The 14,256-nt window shown below is 33.2% G+C and overlaps 1 protein-coding gene and 1 pseudogene across 1 annotated transcript; both read left to right on the top strand.

Annotated features, from left to right (window-relative positions):
- Nucleotides 4,243-7,127, top strand: LOC104750656 (chaperone protein dnaJ 15). The gene is made up of 11 exons (XM_010472484.2): nt 4,243-4,639; nt 4,808-4,931; nt 5,045-5,127; nt 5,218-5,329; nt 5,419-5,523; nt 5,663-5,713; nt 5,858-5,947; nt 6,043-6,151; nt 6,230-6,378; nt 6,459-6,512; nt 6,667-7,127. Exons 1-11 carry the CDS (start codon nt 4,512-4,514, stop codon nt 6,892-6,894), a joined length of 1,233 nt encoding a protein of 410 aa, XP_010470786.1. The 5' UTR covers nt 4,243-4,511; the 3' UTR covers nt 6,895-7,127.
- On the top strand, nt 8,258-10,797 carry LOC104750655 (annotated as a pseudogene).

Genomic DNA, 14,256 nt, shown 5'->3' with positions numbered 1-14,256 from the left:
ATGCCTCAAAACGTTATAAGCCACAAGGATCTCCTCTTTATTAGATAACTCATCTGTAAAATAATACAGTATATTATACTTGTATATCTACAATATATTGTCGTTAGTTAGATATACTTGTACATAATATAAATACAGCTTGTACATTCACTTTACTAATTAATTAATGAGAAATACAATTTATTTAGCTCTATGCTTAATCTTGTTATGGTATTAAAGCGATAACAAAATTTCAAGGCTTACGCCATTGTTTCTCATTCATCTTCTTCGATTGACCTGAAATTTAGCTTGCATCTTCAATCATGAGCTGTTCAATTTCACAGTCTCTCATCGATTCCATCTCTCGTTTTTGTTTCACTGTGATTGGGTTTCTTTTGTTCGCTTCCTTTGTTTTCTTCTTCCTGCTTTTGTTTTTGATTTCTTTGACCTAGAACTGTTGCTATCTCTTTCAATCAATCAATCGGCACAAATCCTCTTCGTCGCTCTCAATCTCATTCTTAGAGATGGGATCGATTCCTCGAGTTCCAACAGCGAATCAAGATAATGTTCATCAAGCTCCAGATCAATACGAGAATCCATATTTCTTGCACGCGGCGGATCACGCTGGACTCGTGCTTGTTTCCAATCGTCTTACAGATGGATCTGAATTTCATTCTTGGTGTCGCTATATTCGCATGGCGCTCAACGTTTGTAACAAGCTCAGATTCATAGATTCCTAAACCTGCTGATACTCATCGTGATGCTGAATCTTGGTCTAGGTGTAATGACATGGTTGCTACCTGGATGATGAATTCAGTTTCTAAAAAGATTAGTCAGAGTTTATTGTTCATGTCTACTGATGAGGCTATATGAAAAGAGTTGTTGTCTTGCTTTAAACAAGAAGAGGCACCAAGAGTCTATGCGATTGAGCAACGATTGAGTACAATTCAGCAAGGTTCTCTTGATGTTACTTCATATTATACGGAACTGGTCACATTGTGGGAAGAACACAAAAATTATATCGAGTTACCGGTTTGTACCTGCGGTAGATATGAGTGTAACAAAGCAGACTTATGGGAGAAACTTCAACAACGTAGCAAGGTTACCAAGTTTTTGATGGGACTGAATGAGAGCTAGGAAGCTACTCGGAGGAATATTTTGTTGCCTCAACCTTTACCCAATATTGTTGATGCTTTTAATACGGTGACACATGATGAGAGACAGAGGACTATTACTCCTACTACTAAACTTGAGAATGTGGTGTTTCAAAGTACTGGTCCTTCTGAAGTGGCTCCTTTTGGTTATTACAATGTTTCTAATGAAGTTACGGAGAATATGAGTATTGGATATTACAATGATACTCCGGATAATACGACATATGCAGCGATGAACCTAGTCAGCATCCGTATTGTACTCATTGCAACCGTTCTGGTCATACAATACACAAGTGTTATAAGCTGAACGGCTATCCACCGGGTCATAAGTTTGGACCGAGAGCCTCTGTTCAACATTACTCTCTCCCTCGTAGCCAAGCCACTTTAGGACAACGTCCATCTTTTCCTTAACAGTCTCAATTCCAACAATCTCAGTATGCAATACTTGGTCTGATGGCTAATGCGGCAGTGACAAGTCCTGCTCTTTTCTACAATACACAACCGACATCTCTCTATATGCCATCACCAGCTATGAATGCTACTAATATCGATTTTTCATATTTTAGTAACGATTAGATACACTCTTTGATCCATCAACTCAACACTCATGTCAAGCTACCTGAGCAGTCATCTCCTCATCTAACTGCTACGATAACTGAGAGTGGAGCTATGACACCTACTTCCACCTCTGGTTTGTTTCATTTGAATTTCCTCTTCTAATATCAAATATGAAAATCATTCATTCACTTTTCAACATCATTCTCTCAATTCTTTATATTCTACTCTTTCTAATGGTGCTTGGATAATTGACATTGGAGCCACTAGTCATGTATGTTCTGACTTGGCTTTGTTTAGTGAATTCTTTCCTGTTTCAGGTGTTGCAGTCTCACTTCCTAATGGCACTAGAGTGCCAATTACTCATATTGGAACCATACATCTTTCAAATCATCTTATCTTGCATGATGTGTTGCATGTCTCAACTTTTAAATTCAATTTGTTGAGTGTTAGTTCTTTACTTCATCGTAGTAACTGTTCTGCCCATTTTTACTCAGACAATTGTTTTCTTCAGGACCTTTCTCAGGACTTGACGATTGGTAGAGGCATCTTAATTTACAGTCTTTATATCTTGGAGACTGACGTTCTTACTGCAAATTTTCGTGGATCCTTGCTCGTGGTTGGTGACCTTTGGCATCAACGCCTAAGACATCCATCTCCTGCCAAGTTACATCATATGTCAGATACTTTACCTATGTCTAAGTCGAGTTCTTTACACAGTCAAGTTTGTCACAACGTTGCACGTATCATAATAGGCTTGCTTCTCTTCCAAACACTTTTACTATTGAAGTTAATTTATTATAGTTTTAATAATAATTTGTTTTTTTCTAAAATTTAAACAAAAAAATGAAAAAAAAAACTAATATCTAAAAATTTCTCAAGTTTACAAATGATGTAACATTCGTTTTCCCTGCAAATTCGTCAAGAATTCCTCAAAAGTTCCACAAAACATTTTTTTTTGGGCAAAACATGACATATGTTACTATTTAAACCCATATTGGTTTAATCTTTGAACCAAAACAAATTCATTCTAATTCATTTTCTACAAACAAACACAGCCGCATCTACAATTGTCTTGCATGACATGGTTTTTGCTACTTCAAAGTTCAAATTGTATAATTTGTTTACTCATATATCTATAATCAAGAGAAATTCCTTTAAATACCACTAAAAAGGTTTTTTTTTTTTCAAAAATACCACCTTTTAGTTTTTTTTTTCCAAAAATACCACAAAAGTTTTTTCTTACAAAATTACCACAAACACAAAAAAATTGTTTCTTAAAGATGTAGATTTTTTTTTTAGGTTTGGGTTGATACATTTAGTTTTAGGGTATAGTTTTTAGGGGTATAGTTTAGTATTTAGAATTTAGAAATTAGTTTTTAGTATTTTTTTTTTTTGGTGAATCAGAGAGACCTAGGCCTCCCATACTTTATTAGAAATAAAAGAGTTACAACCCAACATGCCGGGGAGATGAAACTCCATGCACATCATCGTTCAAAACAGAAAGAAAAGAACTAGGACAAGAATCAAGAAGTTCCAAACCAAGAGGTCTCGAGAATGCATAGGTTGCCAATCCATCCGCAAGATGATTCGCCTCTCTATACACATCGGAGATTCGGACTAACCAGTCCTTTGAAATGAAGCCATAGCACAACCGTACTAGGGGTGACAAAGGATGCGTATCAGCAATGCCTTTGTCAAAGAAACCAACAACAACCGCTGAGTCCACTTCGATTTCCAACCGAGGAACTCTCCGTGCCCAAGCAAAGTAAAGTACGTAATAAACCCCCCATAATTCAGCCAATGTCGTCGAGCAGTGACCAATATTAATGGAGAACCCAAATATCCATTTCCCATCCTTATCTCGAAGCACCCCGCCCGCTGTAGCAGGTCCCGGGTTTCCATGAGAAGCACCATCAGTATTAAATTTAACAAACCCCTCCTGTGGAGGCTTCCACGCAATATGTTGCACCACCTGCGACCCAGTTCCATGCCCAATGAGAGTGTGTGCTAAACAGACCTCTTTCGCCTTTTCTTTGATAAACTGCACCCTATCTCGACATTTACGAGACCAATCAAAAATATTAATACACCGATATTTAAGTCTCTTTCAGAATTAGTTTTTAGTATTAGAACTTTAGTTCAATTATGTGGTATTTTTGGAAAAAATACAATTTAGTGGTATTTTTGGAAAAAACTAAATTGTGTTAGTTTTGGAATAAAAACTTATTTTAGTGGTATTTATAACAATTGCCCTATAATCAATGTAACACATACTCTAAATTTTTCAATATTTGAGTGACCATACCACAAATAACTTATATGAAAACCACTTATAAAATCCACCCTTATTATGATAAAACTACCCAAAGTCACTGAAAAAAAAACAGTAAATAAGAGATGTGAAATAAGTAATTTCGTTTAGGGAAAATTTTGAAAAATCAACGAGTTATTTATTATTATTTAAAAAAAAAATTCTTTTGTTTTCTTATGAAAAATGACGTCATCCGAATATAAAAAAAAGAAATAAGAAACAGATTTTTTTTTTGTTTTGTTGGGAACTTCTTCTTCTCTCCTTTGGTGAAACCCTTTTGTTTCGTATCGTTTAGCTTTTCTCGATCTTCTTCCCCAAATCTCATCTTATTATTTGTTGAGCTTCTTCTTCTTCTTCTTCTTCTTGTAGATCCTCGTTTCTCTTCCGAGGTTTCAATTCCTCGATTCAATTCACCTGAATAATACGCGTTGTGGATCTGCTAACCCCCCGTTTGAATTCGGAGAACATTTGTGTGGTCAGCGGCGGAGGTTAAGAGAGAGAGACAGAAGATGAGCGCTAAGAAAGTTGAAGGTTCGTCAGCTCCGACGAATCGACGAGATCCGTACGAGGTTCTCTCTGTTTCAAAAGACGCTAACGATCAAGAAATCAAATCCGCTTACAGGAAATTAGCTCTCAAGTATGCTTCTTCCCCAATCTCCGCTCAGTTTCTGATTCGCTTCATTAAGATTTATCTTATCTCGCTTCAATTTCAACCTTCTTGTATGCACAATTTTTATTTCTTCAAGGTTTCTTCTCGTTTTTGTTAAAATCTGAGATTGCTCCTAATTTGTGTATGGATTGATAGGTATCATCCGGATAAGAACGCGAATAATCCCGATGCGTCGGAACTTTTTAAGGAAGTTGCATTTTCGTATAGCATTTTGTCTGACCCAGAGAAGAGAAGGCACTATGATAATGCAGGGTTTGAGGTATATATATATATATAACTTCTTCTTCGGTCTTTGTTAATGTTGTCTACACTATCACATTTTTTCTCGCAGCTTCAAAATAAGAGTTGTTGTTTTATTGATATTATATATAGGCACTTGATGCTGATGGAATGGATATGGAAATTGATTTGTCTAACCTTGGGACTGTAAATACCATGTTTGCAGCTTTGTTCAGGTTCGAGTTTGTTTACCTTTCATTAAGGAAGCAATCTTCAGATCCTCTTGTGTTAACCTTTTTTGTCATTCTCATAATTGTTAACTTCAGCAAACTAGGTGTGCCTATTAAAACTACTGTGTCTGCTAATGTGCTTGAAGAAGCTATGAATGGAACTGTTACTGTTAGGCCCCTTCCTATTGGAACATCAGTTAGTGGGAAGGTGTGAACTCAACTCAGATTACACGAATATCTTATTACCTGAATTCATTATGTATTTGGAATTGAAAGTTATCTAATTTCTTGTATCAGGTTGAGAAGCAATGCGCTCATTTTTTTGGAGTTACGATAAGTGAGCAACAAGCTGAATCAGGGGTCGTTGTTAGAGTAACTTCAACAGCACAAAGTAAATTTAAGGTATGATTGAAATGCCATTACTGACCATCTTGATAATGTTCAGTGTATTCAATGCATGCTCCGTGTCCCTGGTGGCTAACTTGTAACTTGTGTCACCTAATTAGCACTATGACTAACTTCTAAATTTGTCCATCTTCAGTTACTTTATTTTGAGCAAGATTCAAGTGGCGGCTATGGATTGGCCTTACAGGTATAAATCATATATTGGTCTTAGTTTTACACCATTATTGAACTGTCTTTGGACAAGAAATTTTTCGCTAGTTCTTAAAACAGCTTTTCCATTTTTCTCATGGAGATTCCGCGACAGCATTAAGCGTCTATTTTGTTATTTCAGGAAGAGAGTGAGAAAACTGGCAAGGTGACATCAGCTGGCATGTATTTCTTACATTTTCAAGTGTACAGAATGGATTCGACTGTCAATGCGGTATGCAAATTCTGAGCTCTTTTCCTTAAATTTGTAGCTGACATCTTATAATATGGAGAGGTATTAAAGCAATCCACATTGCGGTTATTGTGCAGCTAGCTGCAGCCAAGGACCCTGAATCTGCTTTCTTCAAGCGATTGGAAGGTCTTCAACCTTGTGAGGTTTCAGAACTGAAAGCTGGCACACATATATTTGCAGTTTATGGTATGAGTTTGTACTTTATTTACGATAGCTGGAGAAATTTTGAGATTGTAGTTTAACTGGTCTCTAGTTGCTTTTCAGGTGATAACTTCTTTAAGACTGCATCCTACACGATTGAGGCACTTTGTGCAAAGACCTATGAGGACACAACAGAGAAGTTGAAGGAGATTGAAGCTCAAATCTTAAGAAAGAGAAATGAGTTGCGGCAGTTTGAAACAGAGTACCGAAAAGTAAATTTCTACTATTTGAGAGCTCAGTCAGTATTTTAGGGAGACATGTAACCTGATAATTTCCTATATTCTTTTGCAAGGCGTTGGCGCGGTTTCAAGAAGTTACCAACAGATACACACAGGAGAAGCAAACTGTACGTTTGATGAATCTTTTTTCTACTTTAATTAGCACTCGATGTTTCTGAAAAGAGATTGTGTTTGTAAACTTTGTGCACATGGTCCCAGAGGAGCCATATCAGATATTTTACTTTTTTTTGTCATTCTAAAAGTGTTTGGTTTATGGTGAAGGTCGATGAACTGCTAAAGCAACGGGATACAATCCATTCGACCTTCTCTGTTGTGAAGACACCAAGCGGCAACAACTTGAGCAATGGAAGTAGCAGCAAAGCTCACGGAGAGGAATCAAAAGGCGATGGGGATAGTGCAGGAGAAGAAGGGGGAACAGAGAGTAAAGACAAATCAAAGAGGAAATGGTTCAACTTGAACCTAAAAGGATCTGATAAGAAGCTTGGTTGACCAGAAAGGCTGATTTGTTGTGGGTCATTTGGTATTTTGTTCATTCGTTAGACAGAACAGAAGTGATTTGGTGACTGTTCATCACCGAGTTGCTCTTTGTAGGCATATATATATTCATGGGAATGGTTTTATCAGATATTGGGAGAAAGATGCAAAAGCTCTTTAATGGGGAGTGTTTCGATTTTGTATGCATATTATTATGCTTTCATCAATTCATTGTTTGTTATATTTTATATTAAACAGAATTGTCATTGTGATGATATATATGTCAAGATTCAAAATGAAATTCAGAATTTCACATGTATTTTATTTCAGTGTTATTAAAACAATTAAACCAATAACTAATCTAATTAATTATGGGCAATTTAAAGAAAAAAATATTGAGTTTTGTTCCAAAAAAATACCATTACTAGTTTTTTTTTTCCACAAAGAGACCATGAAAATTAAAACTAAACTTTATCTTTCAAATTATAAATTCTAAAGGATAAATCCTAAATCTTAAAAAACTAATCTGTAAGGGGGTATTATATTCAACTACTGACTTTAAAAGAATTAAAATGAAAAGTAATATTAAGATTTTAATGTACTTCACAAATTATTTCCAAATGACACCATAAAGGATGGGAATTGTTTCTTTACATCCTTTTTTTTGTTTTTGTTTTCTATTAAATTCTAATCAAATCACATTACCATTAAAAAATCTTAATATTGAGTAAATTAGCTTTAAATAGAATTCTAAAATCAATAAAATGAATAACAGTAGATTATTTTAAATTCTTTTAAATTGATTAACACAAGATTTATACAGAATTTTAAATTATTTCAAATTCAATCAAATCCTACTTTCAATAATCTTTCAAATCCAAACTTTTAAATTATAAACCTTCCTTGAGAATTTTTCTTTTGTTTTCTATTAAATTCTAATCAAATCACATTACCATTAAAAAAAATCTTAATATTGAATAAATTAGCTTTTAATAGAATTCTAAAATCAATAAAATGAATAACAGTACATTCGTTTAAATTCTTTTAAATTGAATAACACCAGATTTATGCAGAATTTTAAATTCTTTCAAATTCAATTAAAATCCTACTTTCAATAATTTTTCTAATTCAAACTTTTAAATTATAAACATTCCTTATTAATCATTTTTTTCCTTACTAGTGCAAAACGTAAAACCTTATATTTAGTTTCGTCTTCGTAGACAATCTTTTTTCTTCTGCTTCTCTTCTCTCGTCAACCTCGTTGCTGGCTTCATTTGTTCATCGTGCAATTCCTCTATTGAAGATACTATCCTATAGTTCCCCTGGTGCTTCCTTCGAGTTTGAGACAATTTTTCGTAGGAGAAGAAAAAGTGAGACGATGAGTGCTAAAAAGGTGGAAGGTTCGTCAGCTCTACGAGACCCGTACGAGGTGCTTTCTATATCAAAGGACGCAAACGATCAGGAAATCAATTCCGCGTACACAAACTTGTCTCACAAGTAAGCTTTCAAACTTGTTCTTTGTTCTGTTCATATGTTTTTTCCTAGTTAATACCTTTGTTTTTTGGATGATTATGCTTTAACATGAAACCTCTTCTTATATTGGATTTAAAACAATGGACAGGTATCATCCGGACAAGAATGCTAACAACAATCTTGAAGCTTCTAATCTTTTCAATGAAGTTGAACTTTCCTATCGCATTTTGTCTGACCCTGAAAAAAGAAGACAATATGATAGTGGAGGATTTCAGGTGGTGATTCTTGTTTTGTATGCTTAGTGTCTCACTTGTCAAAGTACTTTATCTATTTTTTTTTTTTAAAACGCATTCTTGTCGCTATAATAAGATTTGTTGTTTTATTGATATTATAGGCACTTGATGCTAATGAAATGGACATGGAAATTGACTTGTAAATACAATGTTTGTGGCATTGTTCAGGTTAAGTTAGTTTACCTCTTTTTTTTTCTTTCCCCACAGCTCTCTCAAGAAAGCACTCTGTTTCAAATCCTCTGTATTTAACCTTTTATCGTCCTTATAATTGTCAACATTCAGAAACCTAGGTGTGCCTTTCAAGACTAGTGTATCTGCCAATGTTCTTGAAGAGGCTATGAACGGAACTGTTACAGTTAGGCCCCTTCCTATTGGTACATCAGTTAGTGGGAAGGTGAGGGATCATGACTACACCACTTTCTTATTTCTTTGTGTACGTACATTAGAACCGAAGTTAATCTAATATCTCTTATCAGGTAGACAAGCAATGCGCTCATTCTTTTAGAGTTACAATAACTGAACAACAAGCTGTTATGAACCAACTATTTGCTTGAGAATTAAGAAACGATTGAAAGCTTAGCTCCCTCTTAACCCTAATTCTCTCTTAGAGATTAAGGTTAATTCTTGGGGCTTGATATTCTCATTAGGATAAGGAGTCCTTTTATAGACCCTAGTACAACCGACCTAAACCTTAATAAGTAAATATTCCAAATCCTTAATCTAAATATGAAAAGGAAACCTAATAATCTAATAATAAGTTAAGGCTTCATGGTCTACGTGATACCACGATCCGTATCACAAGCTGAATCAGGGGTAGTTGTTAGAGTAACATCAACAACAAAAAGTCAATTTAAGGTATGCTCGGAACTTGGAAGCTGTTTTCATCTAATTAATGCCGTGATTAACTTCGAAAACTTTATATTCTCAGTTGCTTTATTTTGATCAAGATTCAAGTGGCGGCTATAGATTGGCCTTACAGGTACAAAGAATGTTTCTCTTAGTAATAAAAGAGTATTGTTCGTAGTTTATCCTAATACCTGAGAAAGCATGATGCTTCTATTTGTTCTTGCAGGAAGAGAGTGAGGAAACATGCAATGTAACATCAGCTGGCATGTATTTCTTGCATTTTCAAGTATACCGCAAGGAATCGACAGTCAATGCGGTATGCAAGTGCTGAATGTTTTTTTTCCCTTCCATAATTAGCTGACATCTTAGAATGTGCATCGGTATTAAGGAAAACCACATTGCGGTTATTGTTCAGTTAGCTGCAGCCAAGGACCCTGAATCTGCTTTCTTCAAGCGGTTGGAAGGTCTTCAACCTTGTGAGGTTTCGGAACTGAAAGCTGGCACACATATATTTGCAGTTTATGGTAATGAGTTAGTTATTGTATATCTTCTCTTTCTGAGACCTTAGTTTAACTGGTCACTAGTTACTTTTCAGGTAATAACTACTTTAGGACTTCTTCCTACACAATTGAAGCACTATGTGCCAACAGTTATGAGGATACAACAGAGAAGATGAAGGAGATTGAAGCTCAGATTATAAGAAAGAGAAACGAGTTGCGGCAGTTTGAGGCAGAGTACCACAAAGTAAATTTTTACTATTGACCTCAGTTAGTAGTATTTACTAGGAAGACATGTAACCTGATAAATTTTTATACTCATTTGCAGGCTATAGCGTGTTTTGAAGAAGTTACCAACAGATATACGCAGGAGAAGCAAATTGTGCGTTGATAATGAATCTCTCATATCTTTTTATAACAGTTTTATTCTTTTACTGAATGAGCTTTGTGCTACCAATGAGAAAGCACATCACATAGACCACATCTCCAAGTTTTTGATGGATGATGGTGCAGGTGGATGAACTGCTAAAGCAAAGGGATACAATCCATTCGTCCTTCTCTGTCGTGAAGACACAAAGTAAAACAACTTGAGCAATGGAAGTAGCGGCAACGATCAGGGAGAGAAAGGCGGACAAGAGAGTAAAGACAGGTCCACAAGAAAATGGTTCAACTGGAGCTTCAATGGATCTGATCATAAGAAGCTTATTTGATCTCCGAAGGTGGGCCGGGTTTGTTCTTACGCCGATACCTCAAATCTCAACTGGCTCATGGGTTTTGTTCATTCGTTTATGTTGTGGTTCTCTAAGGTAAAAAATATGTTAACACCGGAATGATCTTAAGAGAGAAAGATCGATAAGCTCTTTTCTTGCAAAAACATTGTTGTGGTCACAGGAAAGTGTTTCATTTGGGTGTTTAAGCTCAGCTTCACTCTTTATTAGGGCTATTGTTTATAATATATGCAACATTTGATTCATTGCAACTTTTCGCAAGTAGCCTATTCACTTTGGGCCATATGTTGGTTACTGAATAGAAAAGTAGGTTTAAATTCTTGTAGCATCGGGCCCTCAACTAGAACATTTGGACAAGTTAAGAATAAATTTCCAAAACAAAAACTACAATTAAAGACATAGGATTGATCGTGAAATATTCATTTCATTTGATACAATAAAAAGATTGAGAAATTATGTATGATTAATTTATTATATGTCTAATAGAGAGGAAAAAGTCGAAGCTAAATCTATATATAATAACAATCCGAATAAATGCAACTAACAGTTGTGTTTTTTTAATGGTACTTTTTGGATATTTTCTGAAAAGTCGTGATGGTTCGTTAAAACGGTTATTTATGAAAAGTTACAACGGTTCAATGTATAGTTGTGTTTATTGGATCATTCGTATATTTTGAAATCTATATATATTTTTTTCTGTTGATTATCAATCCATTATTTGAATATAGTTTACTCCATCTATTTTATAATAAGTGATATTCTGACAATTTTCATACAAATTAATAAATATATTCAAAAAGAATTCTTATACCTTTAAAATTTAAATTGTTTTTTGATATTCATTTTTGGAATTGAGGTTAATTTAGAAAATTTATGCCAAACTATACATTGAAAATGACATTTATTTTGAAATATAAAAATAATCCTAAAATGACACTGTTGTGAAAAAATGGAGTAATATAATTATATTAAATGCATACATTATTCCACCAAAATATTGAAATCATCAAACTATCTAATATCAATTAAAAAAAAAACTTATTCACGAGTTAAGAAATTGTATTATACATTAACTTATTTTTGGGAAAAGTTTTAAATAGGAATATATGCAATTATATTAATATCTTACTAATTTGGTTTATCAATTTTATTAATAGGTCTGCACTTATACACATAGTTAGGAACCAATCTGTGGGGGAGAGGACATCCATACTATACATAGCTACTTTTGGGAGATGTATGGTATGGATTGTTTATGGATTACCAGTAGTGCATCCTTTTGGCACTCCTACCCTTGTTACTAATGCAGTAGGAGTGACCATTATGGCGATGTATCTACTCATATTTATCAGGTATTGCGATCAGCCTAGATAGCGACGACTGATCATTGCAGTTCTGATAGTTGAGATCGTGCTTGTGGTTGCATTTGCAACCTTGATCTTTATGCTAGTAGATTTTAGAGGAGTTCAGCGGTTGGTGATTGGTGATGTTTGTTGCGTATGCAACATCATCATGTATGTTGCTCCCATATCTGTTGTGGTAAGTGAAGTTTCTAAGTTTAATTTATATATTATATATCTCAAAAACAATTGTTTTTACATTAGTAAGGTAAATGATGATAAAATGCAGATGAGGGTTGTGAAGACCAAGAGCGTCGAGCACATGTCTTTCTTTATTGGTAGCGTTTGCGATGTTCGCATACGTTATAGTTTGGAGCATCATCTCATTTCTACCCTTGGATCCTATTATGTTTGAAAGTTTTTTATTCCAATACGTGATTTACATATATATCGGATTCTGGAAAAGAAAAACATGAGTTGATTGAAATTTGATATTTTTTTGTTTTGCAAATTTCATTTGGGATATGCACATTATTTGGACTAGTCCAAGTAGTTCTGTACGCTGTGTATTACACATGGACACATATGATTATTGCGGCGAGACAAAGACTATTTGCATATGTTTTACTTATGTTTTGCTTAGTTTTTGTCAACTTGTTTTTTTCTTCTTTTATTTCAGTATTTTTAATATTTATTATGTATCATTAGATTTGTATTAAAAAAAATGTTTCTTCTTAAATGCACAAGAAAAAATAGTTTATTCTTAAATAGTATAAAGGGAACCAAGCAACAAATATTATTAGGAATTTTTTATTCTAATTTTGTGAGGAGAAGAAGAATTCGAGTCATCTCTCTCACGCTTAACGCAACACATGCCAGATCTAAGACAGATCTCACATTTTGATAATTTTCATACAAATTAAGAAAAGATATTAAATATTTTGTGATATCCATAAAATTTAAATTGATTTTGATATTCATTTATGGATTTGAGGTTAAACTATAAAATTTATACGAAATTAAATATTGACAATCTAAAACAACACTTATTTTGAAACATTCAAATAATCTTAGAATATTTTTTGTGAAACGAATGGAGTATTATAATTAGACTAAAAATTAGTAATTATAATTTTTATAGTTAGATAAAACGCGATGTCGGAGGGGAAGTATTTTAGAAAAAAGTAAATAAATTTAAAATTTAAAACTATACATTATGAAATCATTTGAATATAATATAATATTTTGAATACATAAACATTAAACATAAACTGTTACTAAAAACACAACCATCAAAATGAAAACTTATAAACAAAAAATATTATGTAAAATAGACGTAACTTTGCAAAAAACATTATTTAAAGTATTCTAAAATATATAAGATATTTTATGAAAAATTATAGAAAAGAGCTACAATTAAAAAAATCATAATGACAAAGTGATCTTAACTGAGAATATTGAATTAATGGTTGTAATGAGTAAATGTTATTTTTATTAAATAATTATAATTAAAAATGTATTTAATAATGAGTGAAACTATATCAAAGAAAATTGAAATTAAAATAGACAACTTAAAAAAAATGATAAAATATATTTTAAATATAGAAATTTAATAAAACTTACTATATAATTTACAGTTGCGTCTATTTATCTTAATAAAACTTATTATAGAATTTACAGTTGCGTCTATTTATCTTAACATTAGTTAAAATATTTAAAATATATTTTATCATGTTTTTTAAGTTGTGAATTTACATAAATATTTAAAATATATTTATGTTTATTGTTTATATATTCATACTATTATATTACATTCAAATGATTTCATAATGTATAGTTTTAATTTTAAATTTATTTATTTTTTTCTAAAATACTTTCTCTCCAACATCGTGTTGGGTCTGAGTCCCCGTGTGTTTAATATGATTCTCAAACTTTAGTCTTTATGCGTATGCTAGAAGTTACTTGCTCTTTTCTTAATCAAAGTATTTTTAAAGTGATTGAAATGTCAAATGACTAGATTTCAACTAAACATCGTTATAAGTAGTAAGGATGTCAACTTATATAAAAATCAACGCACAAAGTAGAATGATTATTGGGTTATGTTAATATTATTATAAATTTTTAAAAAGGTCGACTAATACAAACGATAGACCTGTTTTGACTTTTGAAGCCTTTGGACTAAACAACAATGTAGTTACTA

This window comes from Camelina sativa, chromosome 16 (assembly GCF_000633955.1).
Source record: "Camelina sativa cultivar DH55 chromosome 16, Cs, whole genome shotgun sequence".
Taxonomy (NCBI): domain Eukaryota; kingdom Viridiplantae; phylum Streptophyta; class Magnoliopsida; order Brassicales; family Brassicaceae; genus Camelina; species Camelina sativa.
Note: the sequence above shows the minus strand (reverse complement) of the source record. Positions and strands in the feature narration are given on the sequence as shown.

What these genes read in the sequence shown, in the direction of transcription:
- LOC104750656 (XM_010472484.2), top strand. Translation starts at nt 4,512, where the DNA reads ATGAGCGCTAAGAAAGTTGAAGGTTCGTCAGCTCCGACGAATCGACGA. An exon ending in ATGTTTGCAGCTTTGTTCAG is followed by an intron (nt 5,128 to 5,217) that starts GTTCGAGTTTGT and finishes TGTTAACTTCAG; the next exon opens with CAAACTAGGTGTGCCTATTA. An exon ending in ACATATATTTGCAGTTTATG is followed by an intron (nt 6,152 to 6,229) that starts GTATGAGTTTGT and finishes GTTGCTTTTCAG; the next exon opens with GTGATAACTTCTTTAAGACT.